The 22,043-nt window shown below is 44.0% G+C and overlaps 1 protein-coding gene across 2 annotated transcripts in view; it reads left to right on the top strand.

The window, feature by feature from the left end:
• GPRIN3 (GPRIN family member 3) overlaps window positions 1–19,236 on the top strand; it is a 32,152-nt gene extending 12,916 nt beyond the window's left edge. The window contains exons 1-2 of one of the 2 annotated variants that reach the window (XM_039710705.1): window positions 1,237–1,374; window positions 10,561–19,236. In XM_039710705.1, coding sequence (XP_039566639.1) covers window positions 10,653–13,025 — 2,373 coding nt within the window. In that variant the 5' untranslated portion in view covers window positions 1,237–1,374; window positions 10,561–10,652 and the 3' untranslated portion in view covers window positions 13,026–19,236. Of the gene's footprint in view, window positions 1–1,236; window positions 1,375–10,560 lie in introns of those variants that run through there. The other variant, XM_039710704.1, reaches the window with a different exon arrangement.
• The last annotated feature ends 2,807 nt before the right edge of the window (window positions 19,237–22,043 follow it).

The raw sequence follows: 22,043 nt of genomic DNA, 5'->3' as shown, positions 1-22,043 counted from the left end.
TGAAAAGCAGTGCAGCCTGATGGGAGGTGCTGGGCATTAGGTGATAAACTCAATCATTGCTTGGGGGTGCCACATCTTTTTTTTTTTTCTCTTTTTTTTTTTTTGAATGCTTGGGGCATGATTTGCTTGCAGTGTGTAGTGTGAGAAGCTGGAAGGTGAACTGGAGTGATAGCTGCCAGGTGAGTGCCAGTCACACTGCCCCTGGGGATGTCTGCTTTGGGCTTGGCCAGGTGGTTGAGGCAGCCAGCTCCAGTAAACCTGGGACTCAGTTGAACTCAGATGTGATATAACTTTTGAGCTGTCATTTTAATTAATGCTAATTATTCTCATTAACCAATTTGGCAATCATCCTGAGGGACAGTGATTCAAGTCAAAGTCAATGTTTTTTACCAGTGCCTTCATCACTGCATATGCATTGCTTCAGTCACCCGATAAATGTAAATGAGTCCCCCTGTCCTAAATGCAGAAGAAATAAGGAGAGGAGGTGTGCCCAGAAATAGGCTCAGTGTAAATCTTGAGCTGTAACTTGGCAGCCTTTGGCAGGAGTGGGGATGTCACTTCAGCCTGGTGTAAGCTTTGCAGAGTTCCAGGGTTTGCACTGGACCATAAGCATGGTATGGATAAGGTAGAGGTCTAGGGTATGGATATGGCTGTGCAATACTGCAGTGGGCAAAGCTTTGGCTTACAACATCTTTTGTGTCTCTGTTTCCAGCCTGTTTTATTGAACTAGTCTCCAGATTTTGCGCTGCTACCTCTTAAATAGTGTCTGTCTTGAGGAAGTGGTCATGGCCTTAGTTTGGTTCCAACACAGATGGGACTTCCCAGGTCAGACACTAAATAAGGATTTGTTTTAAGAGCACTGGGATTTTTAAGAATTCAGAAGTGGAGAATGTAATTATTCTTAAGCCTGTGAGAATCATATTTGAATCACAGTATAAAATGTGGCAGACAGTTGGATACCTTAGCCCCCCTTCTTGGGGCTGGAAGGATAGAAGCACATTGAATATATGGATAAAAATACATATTTTGTATAAGCCATTGTTAGGAAACAATTCTAACAGGAGTGAGGATGGTTCCTGCAATTGTTAGCATAAGAGACTTTTACACCCCTGCAAGGGCAACTTTAAAAAGTTATTGCCATCAAACACCTGTGGGATAGACTGCAAATAACGAGTTGTTCCTAAAATAAGCCATCATACAGCGCAGCTGTTGGTGTTTTTCTTTGCTGTAGGAAGATGGAGGTATTGAGAGAATGACTTGGTGACTGAATTGGCTGCTTCACCTGGAGGAAACATTGCAGTCTCTTTGTTCACGCACATCTAAGAGCAAGATGGAGAAGACTTAAAAGCCTCTCTTTGTCCCAAAGAACTCTGGGTACGTAGTGAATTTCAGGACCCAAAGTTAGTGGTGCAAGGTTTGGGAGTTGAGTTTTAGCAATGCTGAGTTGGTATCAGTGCCAGTACTGCCTTTTGCTCAAACCAAGAGCCACAACAATTTCTGTCAATTTTACCTGATCAGCTCTGCCACAGTGGCAGTCGCTGTCATCTGCCACTCAGATGCATCTTTCAGCTCCTTCTGTCAGCTCTGGATGGAGACCAAAGAAAACCTGCAGTGCTTTATGGTTGTAATATTTTACCACCATTTTCCCATCTGGCATTGACCTTCATTAGAGTCAGGCAACTGGAAGCCATCACCCACCTACAGTGCTTTGTACACTGTTAGGATATTTGTGGATATAAAGAACAGTGGTCTCACTGATTATCTGCAGACCATGACATGTTTGGTTCCCCCACATCCCACATGCAGTTCTTCATCAGTAATAAAAAATAATGAATGAGGTGCTGGTGCAGTGCAGTTCCATTAGGGTCAGGGTTCAACACAATGAAGCGTATAGCCTCAAGTAAAGAAAAAGAAGAGGCTGAGGCTGAGATGGCAGCTTTTCATGTAATGGTCTCAGTAAAGTCACATCATAAGCTTGAGTGACTGAGGTGAGCAGCTTAGAGTCCTTAGCTGGACACACAGGTTTGAGTCATTGCCCTCAAAAGAGCATTTACCAGCATTGTAAAGATACCTGAGAATTGCTCAGATTTTATCCCTGAACACCGAAGGCCTCCAGCCTGCAGCCATTTGGTTTCCTACAGAGCCTCAATGCATCAGACAAAAAGTGGCCCAGCACATGGCACTTCCTCTCGTGGGTTTTTTGAGAAGGTGTTTAGCAGGAGGCAGTTTGCTAAGGAGATTATTTTGTTCTTTTTGCTGCTCTTACTGTCAATGACAGCCAGCAGCAGAACAAAGTGACAACGTGAAAAAACAGGAAGCAACTGCTGAGGTGGCAGCAGGAAGAAGGCAAGATATTTTTAACTGTTGGGGTTTTTTTAAAAAAAAAAACACGGTGATAGCTGTTTCAGCTGCCAGCCTCTCTATTCACATGAGCTGTGTTTTGTGATAGCCAGGAGGTAAGAGCAGACATGGTGAGATCATCATCATGTCTTTCTTAGGTTAATCACACAGTACAGAAATTTCTGTTACAGTAATGACTGGGTAGGCACTGCATCCTTCTTCTCTAATTACATGCCATTTGGAGTAGTTCCTTTCCGTTAGGATAACGCCTCTAAATGACAATGGATACATCCTTTGCCAGGTGCCTGTTATGTAAAGATCTATTCACCTCTCTAATACTGAGCCCAACATCTTCATTAAAATAATATGATACATGAGGAGAACTTAATTTTTTCAGACTGTGCATGAGAGTTAAACATTATCATTTTTGGGTTTTACTTATGCAAAACACATTGATCCTGCTGTCAGCTCTTCCAAGGCAGAATTTCTTTACTTGCAAAGTTGGTTTTAAAATAAGAAGTGCTGCTACAATACATTTCTCTGGGCTCTGATAATATAGTTATTCAGCAGCAAATCAGACCTGATTGTCTAGGGTGGTAACTGATCCTGTGGATGCTTCAGCCACAAGATGAATGTTTGTATTCAGTGCGCTGGGGGGAATGCTCTTAAGGAAGTCATAATGAAATTCAGGAAACTTCCTTTTGAGGACCTGAAAGCATGTTAGAAGTACATAACAGCCTTTGTCCCTAGAAGCCACCCTTTCCAAGACACACCTGCTCAGCAGTGGTTATGTTTTCCTGACCACAGAAATGTGATTTTTGTCTTAGTCTAGCTTCCAGTGGATCGATGTCCATGTAAACCACATCATCCTGGCTGTTGCAAGTTGTCTGGGCAACAAAGAAGAATTACAAGAATTGCATGGGCAACAAGCCAGCATTATGCTTTCATCCCTAAAGATGATCACTCTGCTTTATGAAGTCATGTTGGCATTGCTGGGTAGGAAAAATACATTTGTTGTTGGTCACTGCTAAATTGCTCTCACAAAAAGCTCACGAAGGGCTTTTGTTTGTCAGCTGTCAACATTCAAATGCAGTCAGCTGCATGATATGCATTAATGAAGGGTTAGATTTCGCCATGCTTTTATCAGAAAGATAGCAGGATAGGTAAGGAGCAAAATTCCCATTGGTTGTTAGAAATTCTATTGCTTTTGACACCAAATACAGAAGTGGTTTTTGAGAGGTCCATGTGACCTTCCTGTTCACATTCCTCAAAAACCACACCTTGTTTTTAGGCAATAGTAAGCTGAAGAAAAATAAGCAGTGGCAGTGAGCTATGTGGAGTGAAGTCACCTGCCTGATGTGGACACCAGGTTGCTGGTTTCCTCTCGTGTGCCTGTGTCAGGAGTGTGCATGCAGACTTCCTCCTGAAACATGGCTTACCCTTCAAGTCAGGCTGCATTTCCTTAAAAATTACTTCCAGGGTCAGCCACTGGAATAAGGAAAAACTGCCGATAAATAATGAGGCTAAACATAATAACATGCAATTAAACAAAAAAGTGTATATCCTTATGGGTTTTGCCCATGTGTTGTTTCCCCTCCAGGGTGGCCCAGGATACGAGGTAGGAATATCGCTGTAGCTTATGCAACTGTTACAGCTGGCTGCCAGTCGGTGTAGTTGTTGTTTGATTTAGCTGTTTTCATAAAGCCATTTATCCTTCCCTTTCACCTTGGAGGAGAAAGACTGATGGGCTCTTTGCGGTGCTCTGCAGCGAGCCCAGAGTTCAGCAGGGGCTTTTGCGTGCTTACTTACATGCCTCACCGATGAGAGCCTTTCTTTTGGGTGCTGTAGCCCTGGGAGGAGGTGTGCAGGGAGAGAGCCTGGCTTTGCAGCCCTGCTGCTGCCCAAGGGCCCTGTCTGCAGCAGGGAGCATGCTTGGGAGGGCGAGCTGAGTGGGCAAGTAGAGGGGCAGGATGGTACGGGAGGAGAGTGTGGAGGGGATGGGCATTCAGGCTCTCATCCAGCCCTCCCCTGGTTCCTTCTCATGCCACCCTCCTCTGATGATGTGTGAGGCTCTCTGGAGAGATTCTAGAGGGTGCAGTTACGTGAGGATCTGAGCTTCTCCTGGAAAAGGTTTTTAATCTGTGCAAAAGGAGTGAACTTTGAAGGCTCAAAACTTCAATGGCAGCAGATGATACCACAATTCTTAATTTAAACCAGGATTTTCAATCTCAAATGTTGTCTTCTAACAACCTTCTTGATACTGTGTTTCCTACCACTTCAAAATACTGTTTTTTCTTGCTTTAAAGTGTTGGAGTGCAAGGCAAACCCATTTTCTTTCTGGAAATGTGGAAGAATTTTGCTAAACCGTGTTGCACCTGTAAATCCATAACCACTTGATTCTTCCTCCCACACAAACGGGATGCTCTTGCAGCACATCTGCAGCACAAAGCAGCCTGTTGCCTTTGGCCATGGCCAGAGGCCAGTGACATTTTCAGCAGGGGCAGCCCAGCTTTTGGGGTTGAGTTGTGTCATAGCACTGCTGACATTGCAGGGGCTCCCGCCAGGGCCCCATCAGCAGGTGCCAGAGCTGGATGTGGGGGATGCTGCTTGACTCCTGGCCAGGGCAAGATGGGTGCTGCTGCCCACAGGGAACAGATGGGACACAGGCTGGAACATCCTGTCTCGGAGCAGAGCTGTGTTTCCTTTTAGATGGACATCTTTCTAATTGTAGGGTAACTGCCAGCAGGACGGTAGAGCTGAATCATGGTTGATCACCACACAGTTTTTATTCTCTGTGCCTGCCTATTAAAAGCTGATTGCAGATATTCTCACACATCTGTCCCTGAGTGACTGCTGAGGTATCCATATGTGCCTGGAGTGCTTTGAAATGTTGGGGCAATGTCCTGCTCAGGGCTCTTGGCAGGATGTACTTAAGGTTTGCCAGAAGCTGAGACACGTGCAGGAAGGTGCAAAGCAGTTTGCTTTGCTTTGTATTAGTTCCAGAGGCCACTGTACCATTTGTAGGACTGGATTTACACATTTTATCATCTGTAGGTTGTGGGCAGCAGGTTAAGATGAGCTTTGCCCTTCCAAATGGGAGTTCCCGTGCTCTGCACTCTGCAGATGCAATGGCAGAGAGATGCAAGATGGGAGGAGTCAACAACCAGAAAAATGCATTTCTTCAGCGTGTACAAATAATGCTAGATAAATCTTCAGTAGGTGTCAGGCTGATTGGCAGCCATCTCTTTTTGGCTGAAAATGGTAGTGCATCCTGCCCTTGATTTTCACATGATTTTTCTCAGTTTACTACCATTACAAAGCAAGGACAAGCACTGAGCCTCTGTTTTTGTGTTTGGACTTATTTCCCATTTTTGCCTCTGTCGTTTCCATTTTTCATTGTGTCATGACACCTTTCTGAGCAAACCTGATAGACATTGCTGGTTGTGTGTGAGCATCCAGGAGGAAGAGCTCTGAGATCTGGTGAGGAGTCTTGGCTGGATCTGGTTTTTCTTCAGGGCTGTCCATGTGGCTCAGCTGGTAGTTCCAGCTGATTTGGTGTTGTGGTGTGAGTACAATCACCCACTTTGCTTAATGTCTGCACAGAGGGTGCTGCACCTCAGGCACTCTCTGCCTGTTTTCTGGCATACAGGATCCTGCTTTTTCTGCAGGTCTGACCTGCAATAACATGTGCATTCCTGAGGTGTAGAAGGGGAACTGGGAACACCCTCTGCTTGAAATGCCAGCCCTGTCTCTGGTGGGAATCACAGGTGTCCAAGGTACCTGTGGGCATCCCCACCACCTCTTCCCTCCCTGTCATCACAGTGGATAATTTGTTTCCTGTCAGCATTCCACAACACACCAAAAGATGGAAGCTCTGCATCTGGTATCTTACCTCTTATGTGTTTTAATGGATGTGTCCTTGTTCTGTGCTGTCTTTCATTTGTAGTGCCAGTCTTTTTGATCCCATAGACAATTAGGAGAAAATGGCCCATAAAGCAAATCTTTCACAAAACCCAGGATAACAAACACCCTTTGACATTGAAAAGAGGGTAAAAAACCCACTGCCTGCAGAACTAGAAGGATGTCTGCCTATTTAAAATTTAAAGAAATGTGCTTTATTTTCTGTGTATTTAGTGGTCTGATATGAGTTCAAGTGAGCCATTGTCTTTTTCCTCAGATCAGAAAATGAGAACAGAGACTGAATTCCCACTTCAGCAGATGTTTATCTCTGTTCTTAAACGATGTGGCTATATAATGATTTTTTGTGATGATCTGAGAGATCTTGTAAGATTAGAACTATTAAGAGCAAGTGTTCAGCTCTTTGTAGAGACAAGGTTGAAGAGAGGGCTCAAAGAGTACGGGACTCAAGGAATGGAAAGGTGATGAGAATCCGGAATTGGGAAAGGGGTGCCTGATTCATTTGGGAGCTGCTTTTTAGTTGGTTTTATGGTTCAGGGTAGGTGGAGATTGCTGGAAATCTTATTTGTGCTTTTGCAGATTTTCAGATTTCTTCCAGAGGGAATGAAAGTCAGAATCTTATGTAGGAATTTCCTGAAAATGTATTGGTTTGTATTATGAAACATGCAGAATTTCTGGTTTTGTTGAGTTTCTCATAAGAAGCAAGAGTTTAAAAAAAAAAAAAAAACTAACTTACAGGTTTTTTTAGTATTTTGCTGCTTATCTTGCTGCCTTTCATAACCCAAATACCATTTCTTTAGCCCGTGTGTTATTTTCTTTTATCCAACACTCCATATTATGAACCATTTTGCTGTTAACACTTGCAGTGTTGTTTTATATGATGGGGGTTGGTTATTACTGAAATAGATAGGAGTTTCTTTACATTGTCAGCATTGAGTTGCCTGGAAACTTCATGGAATTTGAGGGTTTTTGGGCTTTTTAACAGCACATGAAAAAAACCTACTCAGTTACAAGCGTCTGTGAAGGTCTGCAGGCCATGCAGGGACCCTCCCAGACCATTTAAACCAAACACAGACTTTGCCAAAGTTAGAAACCTCTTGTTGCTAAAGGTTCAGAACAATGCTTTGTTGAGATGAGAATGACACAGTCAGGCAGGTTAATTTGATCTGCAAGAATAAGGATAAGAATTCTGTTGGTGTAGCAAATCTGTTCTTATTACTAAAAATTGATTTTGACCTTTGTAGAGATACTAATTTCACCTCCTGTTAAAAGAAAATTTTGGATGATTGCTCCATGTCTGGCATACAAGACTTGAAAAATTCATCAGCGATCTTGATTTGTTTTGACGTGTTTTTTGGCCTTCTACTGAGTTTTGTATTTCTGTTTTTCCTAAGTATTTGCTTGCAGGCAATGTTGTTTGTTTGCATCCTCACTGTCTTGGCAGTTGAGTAGCATTGCCCACAGGTCCCAACATTGTTCTTAATTCCTATATAACAGGACTCAAATAATAAAAATAAGACAATAATCATAAATAAAATTCTAATAATACAAATGCCTTTCCAATTCTGTAATCTGTAGGGCATCCTTGCTGCTCTCTTTCATGAGACTTTGCTTTTTTTCTGATTTTTATTAATTCTTAAGTTAGAATATTTTCTTAAGATACCATGCTTATTTAGGCTACTTCAGTGCCTTTGGCTCCTGTCATTAGGATGGTTTAGTGACAGTCTAGAAAATAATTCCCATGACTTTGACAAAAAAAAGTCTTTATAGAAATCTTATGCTCATAAACTTATATGCAGAGTCATTCCAGGCAGAAGAATGATCCACCCTCCAACCCATATGCAAGGGTCAGGCAAAATGTCTGTACAATGCTCAGTTGTCCCACACCTGAGGATAGGTCCAGGTAGGTTTTCTGGGGGCAATTTCTTCTGTTGATGTTGTATGTCAAGGACTGGTAGCAAAATCTCTTTGAATCACTATATGAGGCAGACATTCAACTGTGTGTTTCAGGTGATTCTAGTAAAGAGCCACTAAACAGATAAGGAGAATTCATGCAGAATTCAGACCAGAACTAATTCATTTAATTGAAAAATTAAGAATCACTGCCGTGTTGAGTGGGTATGAGTTAAAAGATAATGCTCCTATATGCAGATTGCCTTGCCCAGGTTTTGTATAGTGAAGAATCAAACAGATTTTCTCTGAAATCTTTATTTCTTCTGACTGTGTTTGCTCATTAGTACCTCTCACCAAAAAATGGGGATTGATTTTGTTCCATTATTTGCTTAATTTTTCTTAAATAAACTCTGGATCCAGAATTAAGGAAAAAAGATATCTGACCTGCCCAGTTGTATGAACTGGTTTGGTTTGCAGAGATATTTGGAAAAGGAAAGAAGAGAGTAACAGAATTTAGTCCAATGGATACCCAAAGCCATCTGTTCCTCTCCTCGCAGCCCTTCAATGTTTATAGCACAACAGAGTGAACGTGGAAGGTCTGTCCTTCCTTCAGGACTATATTGGCTGTCCTTAAAGTGAGAACAAAATGCAGGCAAGACATGTGGGCAGCCACAAACTTCCATTGGTTTGCAGCCTGGTTTACATACTCAGTACTTCCCAAAAAGCTTGGCCATCCCTACCCCTCCTGGAAAGCCGTTGTGGGGTGATGCTGGGCTGCTGCCACAGAGTGCAGCTAAGGAATTTGGGATCCTTTAGGGGCAGGATTACTGTTTCTCAGGGCTGGCTTAACCTAGGAGCCTGTGTCTCTGTGGTTGGACAGAGCCCAAAGAGGCAGTATAAAAGTAATAAATTTTTAATACCTGGAAGACAGAAAGCTTAATGAATAAATAATAAGTTGCAGCACTTTCTTTTTCTTAGAAAAAGTTGACTGGCTGTATTTTCTAAAATTTTCCTTCATTTAGCATTTTTTCTCCTGTTGCTCTTTTAAAGTATCCTAAGGTGCTGAAATTTGGGACTGATTTTACAGGAACTAAGGAAGTTATACCACTGCCATCCAGGATGAAAAAAGGAGAGTAGAGATTTTTCTGAAGAGAAATTTTGTTGATTTTTCTAGTGGGTAGGGAGGGTCTGGAACAGCTGAGTGACTGCTCCACTGCTTCCAGCATCATCTCCCTAGTAATGTAGCAAGGGAGATCCTGCTGTGTGCAGAGACAAGAGCACACAAAGAGGTACAGCAGTGTTCTTGTCATCAGGTTAACAAAACTTGAGTGTCTCCCTGGTCTCACACCTGTGTTTTGCTGGCAGCATAAGCCATTGAAAGCTTTTTTAACAAACACAGATAGCTTGCAGATTAAAAGAAGAGTGGGTGGGATTTTATCACTGGCCCCCACCACTGTGCTGACATGGATCCCATCCTTGATCTCCAGCAGTGTCCAGGCTAAGCCCTTTGGAAAGTCAGCAAACACATTTGGAGATCACCTCCAGTTTGAAGGGATGGTTTCTCTGCAGTCCTGGCATGATTCCAACCTGGATTACTCTGTTCTACCTGCTTAAAATCCCTCCCCCACATTTCCCTGGGTATGTCATGAACCCCTCCTGTTCTGCAGTGCTGCAATGTTCCCCTTTCAATTTCATACCACCTACCTGTAAGTTGATTTTGAGGTCATCTCTACCCCCATTTATTAGTCAAGCTGGCTTCCTTATAATTATTTCAAAGGATCTCAATGTGGCAGCAGTAAGTATGTGCACAGCCCTGGTGGGCAGTACCTCCTCTTGGTTTCTATCTGCCTCACCCAGCAGGTTGTGATCCCTCCATATTCCTTTTACCAGTGAGGTTTTGGTTCATCCACATTAGTCTGAATTGACCTGTTGCTCCCTGTGACCATGTCCTTGAGAAGAAGGGGGAACTGGTGCTCACTGAAGATGTGGAATCCACGCAAACCTAGGGATCTGTTCTGCACATAGACATTTCCTTCCACAGGTGGCTTGCTAGGGAATATTATCACAGGGATTTATTTTGTGACTCAAACTTCCATGCAAAGTGTGTACCTCTTCTTTCATTTCATATTTCTTTTTTTTTCCTTCCTCTTGACATGTCAATGTTTTCATTAATGTATCAACAGCACAGAAGCTGTTGTTGCTTTGTCCCTAGTATTGTTTTCTCCATTCCAACCTGAGAATTGGGAGGTCCTTGATATCTGTGTCTTTTTTGTGACTTTCAGGCAGAATTGGGTGCTTCACTTCCCCCCCGCCTGCAAGTGTTTCTCTTCACACTGTAAAATCCATTAGTTATGGGTACTTTTTCCTTAAATCTGACTGCTGCTAATTCTGTGTTTGTTTCATTAACAGATTAGCTTCACAGGAAACCTGTCGTCGACAGCCTGCCCAGCGAGAAAACTCCAAGGAGAAGCTGAGGACAAACATCATCTTGAAGACGGTCCATGGGGACTGTACCAGATCCTCTGAGGTCTGCCAAGCTGTCCCTGGTCTCACCTTCAGCAGAGGAGGAGCAGCTGGGAGACCTGCAGCCTGCTAAGCACCAGCCCCAAGCCCCCGGCGGCGAGAGGGCCAGCAATGGCTTCCCGTGCGCGCCCTCCAGCTCCGCTGGGCTTTGCTTCTCCGACCTGACCTGCACAGGTGCTGCCAGCACGCAGAGGTGTGAGCAGTGCCACACAGATGATGACAGCCAGCAGGAAGCCTTTTCTCCCAGCACAACAGCAGAGGGGCATCCTACAGATGTAAAGCCTGCTGGTTGTTCCCAGCCAGCTGGCATCCCGGCACCAGCAGTGCCAGCCTTTCCTGCCGCAGCAGCCCTCTCGGTGGGGCAGGAGCCAGAGATGATGCCAGCCCCCCAGAGCTCCCGGCAGTTTGTGCAAGGCAGCCAGGCCAAAACGAGCTCCCTGACACAGATAGATGACTCTGCCTTGAAACCTCAAGAAACTGATGATCAGCCAGCGCTTGAAGTGTTAAATTATTCTTCCCCGGGTGATCCTGTCAGGGCTAATCAATTCTGTCATACTTCTCAGGCAAACCTTCTGCAAAGAGGGGAAAAAGACAGGGAGGCAGAGAAAAATGGTTCTGCTGTGTGTCAGTCAGCCCTGGCGGCAGGGCAGACTGAAGCTGACCCGGGGAGAGACTCGCAGACCAGTCTGGAGGCAAAGGACGGGACTGCAGACACGCCGCAGTTGCATCCCCCAGATAAAACTGAAGCGGTGCAGAGCAGCGAGGCACCAGCCCAGTCTGGCCACGGGAGTCCCCATCCTGTACATAACCTGGGCTCCATGCCTGGGAGTCCAAACCCCACCCAGCTCTCCAAATTCAGAGAAACAGGTACAATGACAGCTCAGCCAGAGAGTGGCCCTTTTACTCAGGAAGCTGTAAGCAGGACATGGCGGGATGCTGAGGTTCAGGCCGTAGCTACTGTGGAGAGCAAATCAGCTTCCACCAGTCCCAGCATCTTTGCTTCCTTCTTAAAAGGGAATTCTCCTCCAGAGGAGAAGGAAGAACTGCACATAATTTACCAAGGAGGTATGGGGCTGAGCCAGGCTGCACTTGCTGACAGTTTATCCTCACAACAAAAGTTTCCATGTTCCCCTGGTATCACATCAAAATCGACTGTTGTGGCTGTGACTGCTTCAGCCCAAACCCAGCCTGTCAAACTACCCGGGGTCCCACCCGACGTGGCATCTCCACTATCAGCAGATAATGCAAAATCTGTTCTCCCCTGCTCCCCTGCAGCTGTTTCCTCTCAAGGAACATCTGTGGGTAATGCTGAAATGAGCAGTGCAGCCCGTGATGTCAAGGGCGCTGCTCAGCTGCCAAAGGATGCTCCAGTCCAACCAAAGCCCATCCCAGCTGAGCAGCTTGGAGTTGACTCCAGTAATCAAACTCCATCACAGTCTGGGACTGGTGTTGGTGAGCCAAGCACCACTTCCACAGATGCTGTCCCAGGAACCCAGGACAACGTGCGAGATCTCATCCCTCGTGCAGGAAGCAGCCAGTCACCTTTACTCTCTGGCAAGGACAGTGAAGCCAAGCAGAAGGAGGTCCTGAGCAGCTCTGAGCAAAAGCCTGTGCAAAGCAAGGGTGGGAGTCAAGGGCAGGCCAGTCCTAATCAATCTGTGGTCAAACCAAAGGAAGAAAACTTGGTGGTGCTTGATCCTAAAGGAGGGCTGAATGTTAGCAGCCAGCCTGCCGTTGTCCGTGCAAAGGCGTGCCCACAGGATGCAGGTGAAAAGGAGAGCAAAAGCCACGGAGACAGCGACCAGTCTCAGGTGGCTGGTGGCCAGAACCTGCAGGCAGGACTGACGCCCGAGCTGAGTGTGAGTCCTGCAAGTCTTGCCCCTCCCATGGCAGCATCAGCAGCTCCTCAGCAGCAGGGCCTCCAGGCCAGACAGTCCGGACACGAGCTCCACACTGCAGTCATTCCTGCTTCCTCTCAGGCTGTGCCAAACCTGGGGGAGAACAAAAAGCATTCTACCCCAGCCATGGAGGCGAAAGTACAGGTGAAGCAGTCCAAACATGTCAGGGATGTTGTTTGGGATGAGCAAGGAATGACGTGGGAGGTTTATGGTGCTTCCCTCGATCCGGAATCCTTGGGAATTGCCATCCAGAACCACTTACAGAGACAAATACGGGAACACGAGAAACTGATCCGGGCCCAGAACAGTCAGACCCGGAAATCCATTTCCTCAGATACATCCTCAAATAAAAAACTAAAAGGGAGGCAGCACAACATGTTCCAGTCCATGCTGCAGAATTTTAGGCGTCCTAATTGCTGCGTCCGACCTGCTCCTTCTTCTGTGTTAGACTGACATGGTTTGCAGGGCTGCCTAAATACCTGTGGTGGTGGAGAGAAGCCCTCCCTGCAAGTCCTGCTGTTTGGTTGTGTAACTGGGGTTGTGATGCAACAGTGGAAAATTATTTCCCTTTGTTTTCTGACTAGCCACATGCTCCATCCTGCCATTATTATTGTCACAGCTGGTGTATTTCCACGTTATGCCCCAACCTTGACTGCTGTCAGATGAAAAGTTAGGCACTTAGCAAAAGCACAAATTTCAATTGCCACCTTGCTGCAGGGAGAGCAGCACCTTCTGATAAAGCAGGAAGCGGAGGGATTGTCAGAATTATGGGAATTAATTTATGTGCATTATGAGGTCTTACTAAAAAGGGTGGACCGAGGGAGGTGGAATTAAGGTTCAACAGCTGTAAAGACCTAACATGAGACAGCTTTCCTAGTTTGTAAGTTACCTGTGCTGAGGCAAGTCCATGAACAGGCTATGGACACTGATCACTGAGCAGCCTCTCTTCTGTTGATACTGTGGGCCGCCAGTCTCAGGGAGCCCAGTCTTCCCCTCCTGTTGAAATGCAGAACCAGGCAAAGAATGAGGATCAAGACTGAAGGATTCTCTCTTTGGGAGAAGCTGAGTCAGTGGGATGTTGATGGCCAGAAGGGGAGGTGAGAGAGATGCTTTTTGTCCCCTGCAGTGGCCACTCCTGAGGTGTAAGCCGTCGAGGCACGGGAGAGCGCGTCGGTAGATGGACCTGCAGCCAGCAGGATGGTGCCCAGCCTTTCTCTGGTACTCCTGCCAAGTCTTTAAAAACCAGGGAGCTGCTCTGCCTCCTCAGGCGGGGTGGGCAGCCCCTGCTCCCAGCCTTCCATGGCACTGAGCACCTCTGTTCTAAGTCACTCTTTAAAGTGATGTGGATCTTTCTTCTCTCTCCAGAGATGCACAGTAATGTTTTCCCATAGCAGCAGGCTTTCCTGTGCATTGGGGTCCATGAGCCTCTATGTCTAGTGTGTTACACTGATTTGTTTTTCCCTTTTAAGTCCTTAGCCAACTCTATTGTTTTTTTCAGTATTTTGGTGCTTTTCATGCTGCCTTTCATAACCCAAATACCATTTATTTAGCTTATGTGTCATTTTGTTTTACTTAACACTCTATATTATGAACCATTATACTGTTAACTTGAAAAATTTGCAGCAGTACTGAAATCTTGAGACAATCTTTGCTGTATTTCTGAACTTAGTTATAGAAACTGCTAATAAAAGGTAGCTTAGTGACTGTTTCTCCAGAAGTATGATATACAATAATGTCTCAAATATATGTTGGTCTCATTTCCCAATAATATTTTTCAACTTGGGAAATGTGTTTCCCAGTAGCTTTGTATTTTGTCCACTAGAGTTCATTACGGGAGGCTGGGGAACTCCTGCAGTTTGTAGAAAATTTAGTTATCAATCCTGCAAAGCACTGATCATTTGGATATTGTAATCCTGCAGAGTACTAGAGTTAAATAGGAGATACTTTTAGTCCATTAAAGATTTTTCATGAATCATAATGATAATTTATTTCTGTCTCTAGTACCACACACCTGACTTGCTCTGTAGATCTTACTCTTACAATTTACTCTAAATCTTACAGGTTTACACCGTGTAAATGAGTATTAGTATTTTTTTTCTTTTTTTTTTTTTGTGAAGTGAATATGAAGTGGTCCCCAGTTATTTAGGAGGCCAGACTTCTTGAGTATATCAACTGCCAAACCTTCATAGTAGCTGTCTGGGGGCAATTTTTCCCCAGCAGAAAAGTAAAATACTGTAAGATACAACATTTTAACCCGGTGCAATGAAAAGTGTTGTCCCTAAACAGAGTACTGAATTGACTCCTAGTTTTCCTCAGATATATATCAGAGGGCTTTATGTCATGTCTTTGTTCAATTTCTGTATGTTATTTCAAGTCTTCTCCTACTTGTGGTGCTGAATTTTTAATTCTGAAACACCACATTAGAGAGTGTCTTCCCACCTCTGCCTACTGGGAAGGAAGTCTCCAACCTTTTTTCTGTTAGTACTGCTGTTTCCACCCCCTCCCTAGCAGTATCTGAGATGTGAGTTTCATGTGAAATTCTGTGTGGGATTAATATTGACAGTATCATTAGGTCAGGTTAGTCGACAAGTTCAGTGTCTCTTCCCACATTGTGTCTGTGTCAGCCCTGACAAGGTTCCCCGAGTTGCCTGCAGTTCTTGCTGTGTCCTGTCCAGGTCCAAGGCTCTGTGCTGCTCCTTTTGCCTCCGTTCTGCCCCTTCCCTTGGTAGCTGCTGCCCAGCCTGTCTTCCTGTGTAGCCGTGTCCCTTGGCTCAGCTCATCCCCTTCTGCGTTCCCCTTGCTGTAGCTGTGAGCCAGCTTATTCTGAACTGTCCCTTTACGAATATGCTCAGTCTGAATATACAAATGGATTGTCCTATTTTTTTTTCTTCCAGAGGAGAATAAACAGCTATCACTTATTCACTGATTTCCATGAATTTTATCCTTTAGTGTCAGCTCTGCAAAATATTTCTAGGGTATGGGTATGAGTTGCTCTATTGAGACCAAATTAGGCTTGGCAATGAATGAGCAGGATGCTGGGGCAGCACTGGACTTACTGCTTCTTTGCAAGGAATGAGAGATCTCCCCTGGTTCCTTGCATCTTCTTTCACCTGTGAGTCTTCAGTAGCTGGTCCACCTTCCCTTCCCCACACCAAAGGATCTTTCTTCTAGGAAAATTTCACCAGTGCATTCGTGCTACAAAGCGCCGATGGACAAGTTCCTAAGTGGATGCACCTGAACAACTGCATGGGCATAACTGAAACAAAATGTAATGCTCAGCCTGTTTTCTGTGCAAATATGAGTGCAAAGGTGCAAATTGTCCATGGCACTGTCTGGTGGCTGCAGAAGTCCTGCAGATGTGTGTTGGAAGCCAAGCAATAAAGTGCCAAAGGCCAACACATAAAAATGAGTCAATAATCACCAGCACATCTCATGGAAAATATTTTAGGTTTTGACTGTGCCTTGCTGGGGCAGACTGTAGGCAACCTGCTAGTTTGACACTGGTGATTGTATGCTCCTGCATACAATGTTTGGTGACAATGTGAATCCTCACTGACGACACATCTTTCACCAACAGCAGAAGAACCACGTTGGGGGTAGCAATTAGCAAATATGCATTTCAGTGTGCTTATAGCAGCCGAGAAAGGCTGTTCTTTGTGTCGTGTCAGTCTCAAAAATGAAAATGCACTTAGAGTAGTGATACAGCAGAGAGTAGGCGGAGATGATCCGTGTGCTACCACCCCATTCTTTTTCTCTGCCCAATGACTCAGAATCACATTGCATTAGTTAGATGGGGAACAACCAAGGAAATCCATTTGGGCTAATAAAGAGAGGGTTCAGAACAGAAAATACTTTGTCATTCCCAATTTATATTTAAAAAAAACTCCCAAACCTGTGTTGCAATCTAGCCCGCTGAAAGAACTCTTAATTTTTTTTATTTTTTTTTTTCAAGGTGAGAGATTTTGGGAAACAAGCTCTTTGTCAGGAAACCCTTCCCTGTCAGTTGCATCTTCTAGGAAGGTCGATGTAGCAAGAACCATTAATAAAAGCAGTGAATAAAAATGGAAGATTTACTTCTATTTTCACTTAGGGGGCTTTCCACTAGATGGCCCCTAGATCCAAAAATGAGAATAAGCACATTTCAGTGTTGCGAATACAGTACCTGCGTTGAAGGAGCATCTCATTGCAGGCAATTTGCAATATAGTCCTGGATTTCATGTGAGCTGTGATATCCGTCTGTGTGCACTTGGTTGGGATCTGCCAATCAGCTTTGTATTGTTTGGGCTCAAGTGCTGAAGTTCTGCTTCATTTCTGCTGACTTGGTTTGGAAAAGAGTGGGGAAAGAGATGAAGGGACAAGAAGGGGCAATATCTCTCTTCTCCATTTCAGGAGAAGAAAACATTCTTTTGAATACAGAAGAAGAAACTGCTGAGAAACATGGGGAGGGAAGTACTAAAACAGAAGTAAAATAAAGTTGGTGTAGGTGCTTCACAATGAATTCCCATTTTTATGTCTGTTTTGCCCATGTGTTTTCTGACCTCGCATATTTTTTTATTTGTTGGCATCCCCTGTATTTTAGGAAAATTAGTATTTCCAAAGGCTGTATATTTATATTTGCTACTGTTGCTATTATTTATATTTGCTAGTATTTATAGATATATCCAAATAGGATTCAGCAAAACCTCTAAGCAGTCAACCTGTTTGTTACTGCCACTAAAACATAAGAGCTTGTAAAATGCTTGTAAAAGAAGTATATGGAAGAGATTCAAAAAACTGAATATATGCTCTGAAGCTAGCACTAGCTTTTCTCTTAAGTTTCATTACTGTGTTGAAGTGTTAGAGGTGGAAATCCAAATGAAAATCAGTGTTGATGAGGAATTCAAATTGGCTGCTGCTAGTTTTCAGTTTGGAAACATCATGGAATGTACCGTACCAGTGTTTCATTAGTTAGCTCAGTATATGCAAGGTTTGTATGAAAGTAGAAATTTTTATTATTAGCTCCATTATCTTGTTGTGTCTCTATCCTTCCATATCTTTTAAAAATTAATGCAAAATGCTACCACAACAGAGTAACTTTTGCACACAGCTTGTGGGATTGGCTGCTCTGAATGACAGACAACTGATTGTCAGACTCTGTGGGCTTAGAAAATTAAGGGCTGTGTTCTGAGGGAAACTCTTCCCTCCTTTTCCCTAACTCCCTGTTTCAGTAACCAATCTCTGCTAGTTTTTAGTGTGTTTTTTGAGTCATGCCTGTATGAGTGGTCAGTATTTTCAGTTGTCCCAAATACTGCACACTATGAAATATCTCTGGTGCCATTGGATGCTGTGGTGTGACCTGAAGGTCAGATCCTGTAACTTGAACTGGCTTCAATATTCTTTTAGGGGTCTAAATTATCCCACTTGAGTCATTGTAGATGTTTAAAAGAAAGACTGAAGTATTACAGCTGAATTGAGCCAAACTGATTTTTTTTTTTTTTTAACACTGAGATATACTGTTTTTTCTGCTTTGTGTTTTTCTGAGTAGCTCTTCCTTCCTAGAGTTTATAGTGTGGATTTTGCATCAAATCCCAGCAAAGAAGATTTTGCAAAGTGAAACCTACTTTTCATCATTCAGGCTTCTTTAAAGAAAAGTGATGTTATTAGTGAGCCAAATCACACAGAGAGGAAACATTTTTTCCTCTAGGAAAACTTCTGATGTAGGTAAGCTTATGTGTGTGTCCCTGTTTAAAAGGCAAGTACACGTGTGCAGGTCTCATGTATCACTCATGCTCTAATACATTTTTTTCCCTTTGCCCTTCTGATTGAATGCTGGAGGCTTAGCATTTTCCACAACCTTGAGGCAAGTTTAAATCCTTCTCCTTCTCTGGTCTCTAAAAAGCAGACTGTGGGTGATAGGAAGTATTTGATCTCCTTAGCAGCAGAATCACATCAACTAATCCACATTTTAAATATGAGACCTTAAGTTTTTGTTAGCTTTGTACTAAGACTGACACTCCTTGGAGTAGAAATAAATGACAAATCTGCCTGCAAAGTCTCTAGCAGTTATCTGCTGCAGAATACGAGTGTCTCAGATATTTCTCAACAGCTCTGCTGTAAGAGGTGACCCTTCTGCTGGAGGGTCCTCATGACACTTCCCTTAGCTCAGTTCACAGTCAATAGTTTCAAGTACATCAGAAGCAAGTTGAGACAATGCCCTGAGGAATTTCCATAAAATGGGAGAGAACCATTTATGTGTTTGTGGCACCTAGAATCATTGAGTTGTGAAGTAAAGGTCTCAGTGACACTGAACAGTATTGGGAATTTCTGCCCAGAATTAAAGGTAGGGAGTGTATCTGAACTTTTAATTTCAAAATACTATGGCCGTGAGTCAGCCAGCATCAGAAGAAAACCAACTTGGAGGCTTCTAACAACTAATATTATTGTGGCTTTATTAATTTTATAGTTACACTAATTGAATGTGATGTACTGTACAAAATAAAGCTAGTCTTAGGCTACCAGGTGTACCATGGCATTCATTTGAGACATACCAACAAAAGTTTGCATGTGAAAAGTCTTAAAGTGATACTAAAGCAATGTTACCCACCTGAGTCTCTTAGGAATTTAATGTTTTGCTGTTTCACATCTGGTTTCCATGCTGAGTACAATAAAATGAGCACTGTCTTAATTATTCTGGGTCTCTGTTTGTAGGCTGACATGGGAAAAGAAAGGACTTTTAAGGGTGAACATTCTGCCAGAATTTATGGATATGTGTAGGTCAGAGAGCTGCAAAGGGCTTTCTGGATTCAGGCCTGAGATCTGGCACCTTGCAAAGCTCAGCCTGGTGGTGGAAGCTTCCATGTGCTGTCCCTGCTGGAGAAAAGACCTGCCTGCTGCCTTCTGTGTAAGTGCACTTGCCTTTGCACAGCTGCTCACAAGCACAGGCTCTTCTGCATCGGCTGCTGCTCTGCCCTTTGGCACCAATTCACTCAGCCTTTCAACAGCCCCCTGCCACAGAACCTCACGTTACTCACCCAGCACAGCCACCCCTGAGCCCCTGTGGAAAAGGAGCGTTTTAACCCTGTCACTGCTGTGGCAGATGGTCACCACCACCCACCAGCATGCCTGCACACCACACACAAATCTGAGAGCATCAGCATCAGAGTAACTATTTTCCAGCCCCACAAAAGGGAAGTTTTGTCTCATAGTACGAAAGATCATAAGACAACAGATCATAGTAGTGTTTTGACTCAGTGCTGTTACAGATATGATATATCCATGTACCTACCTTCCAGAAGGCATCAGGACCCCACCTTGGCACACATTTTCCTATGATGAGAGGACAGGAGCAGAACAGACTGAGATAATACAGTTGCATGGTGCCTCTGCTACCAATGATATTCTGTCTGCTCACACTAAGCTGAAGTCTATTCCCAAAAATAGTTGTGTTTCTTTATTTGTGCCTTGTAGTTGTCAGAGTGATTCCAATAATTGCCCAGTCCTTTGGGCAGTTGCAGAAGGTATTTTATTAATGAGCTTTGCTGGATTCCTTCTCATGTGGTTCAGGTTCCTGCATGCCAGTGCCTGCCAAGCACTGTCCCCAAGCTGCCAGAGTGGGGTCCTTCCCTGTGGCAGCTTGGTTCATTCAGCTGTGCTGCATTTGTCAAGGTCTCTTAGTAGACAGGAAAGCTGAGGTCTCCTTTTTGTACTTCATCCTTGTAGCCCTGCTGCAGTAAGGAAAAAGCCTAAAGATCTCTCACCCTGAGGGGACTGACCCAGCAGAAAAAGGACTGGTGCAGAAAATAAGCTACCATCCTATCAAACCAGTGATGACCAGTGCACATTTTCTGGCTGATGCAGACTTTGTCATGTAACATGGCAGTCTCAGGGAGATGGTGCCTTCAAAAACAGGGAATAACTCTGGCTTCTTTTTCAAACACCAACTGATTTACTGAGGATGTGAGCTTTCCAAACAGCTGCACATGACATCCTGGGGTATCTGCTTCACCAAATCTGCTAGAGAAACCACCGTGCCCTTAGGGATACAATGCCATCAAAATCACTCTGTGACAGGTGTTTCCACTCACAGTAGGCAGTATTGTGAGGAAAAAGAAGATTTCCTCAGGAAATTTCAAATTACTCCATCCTATGAGAGCCATAAAATGACTAGTTTGGCTAGCCAATGTTTTAAAACATAGGCACTTAAATCTGCAACTGAGGCACTTAAAACTGCTACTCAGTATTTAAAGAAATACGACCTCATTGGTGAGAAGTGTAGGGTGCTCTTGCCTCCTGTTAAGGTCAGGTCATGGAGACCTGTGGATGCTTGAAATGTTCACAAAGCAAGGCACTGTTGATGAGACACTCATATCCAGCGTGATAGTAGGTAACTCATTGTAGGCAGCTCTCAGTGGCAATGACAATCTGCAGAAAACAAATAGAAAGTTGCCAGAACAAATTAGGAAATGGTGATTGTATGGATGGTTAGCGGGACTGGGAAAGTGATCACTGCCCTGAACTCAGTGCTGGTGAGTGACTGCACCTTAAGTGCTGTGTTCAGTTCTGGGCTCATCACTTTAAAATGTCCATTGAGGTGCTGGAGCATGGCCAGAGAAAGGCAAGAAGCCTTGTGGAAGGTCTAGAGAACTTCTCTTATGTGCAGCAGCTGAGGGAGCTCGCATTATTTTGTCAGGAGAAAAGGAGCTTCAGGAGGCACTTCATCTTTCTCTACAACTCCCTTCATGAAAAGAGGCTACAGTGAGGTGGGCACTGGTCTCTTCTGCCATGCCTGCGGTGTGAGGACTAGAGAAAATGGCTTTGAGGAGATTCAGATTAGATATCAGAAAAATCCTTTCCACTGTTAGGTGGTCAGGCACTAGAATGGGTTGAGCAGGGAGGTGGTGAAGCCACCACCCCTGGACGTGCTCAACAGGCATCTGGACGTGGTGCTGGGACATGGTTTAGGAGTTACCATGGTAGTGTTGGGTGGATGGCTGGACTTGATGATCTTAAAGGTGTCTTCCAACCTTGATGATTCTAAGACTCTGTGGTATGCCTCATTGTTACTCATATTTCAGCAATGTTTGTAGGAGTGCTTGTCACAAAGCACATCTCTTTCTAAAGCATCCTTCACACTTACAATAGACAAATTAAGTGGGATCAGCTGCTTGGGAAAGTTTGGAAAAATTCTACAAAAGGATTTGACTTTGCTGTGCCATCTTAGTGATAGATTTTCTTTTTCAAAAAAGTTTTCTAATAGCCTGCTGTGGATTGCAGCACAAGGAAGGGATTTGGGTCATTCATGCTGAGGTTTTGCCTTAATTCCATAATTCTTTTTATTTCTTTTCCTAATTAGAAACCTGCTCATGGCAGCGTTTTTTCTCTCAATTTACTTACATAACATCAGAAAGACATAAGTGAGCTGAGCAGTTAAGGACATTTTTCTCACAGGCTGGTGAAAAACACCCCGGCAGCTGGAGCAAAACCACTCAGCAC

Source organism: Passer montanus, unplaced genomic scaffold, assembly GCF_014805655.1.
Source record: "Passer montanus isolate IOZ18808 unplaced genomic scaffold, ASM1480565v1 scaffold23, whole genome shotgun sequence".
NCBI lineage: Eukaryota > Metazoa > Chordata > Aves > Passeriformes > Passeridae > Passer > Passer montanus.
The sequence above is the reverse complement of the archived record's forward strand: the minus strand, read 5'-3'. Positions and strand labels throughout refer to the sequence as shown.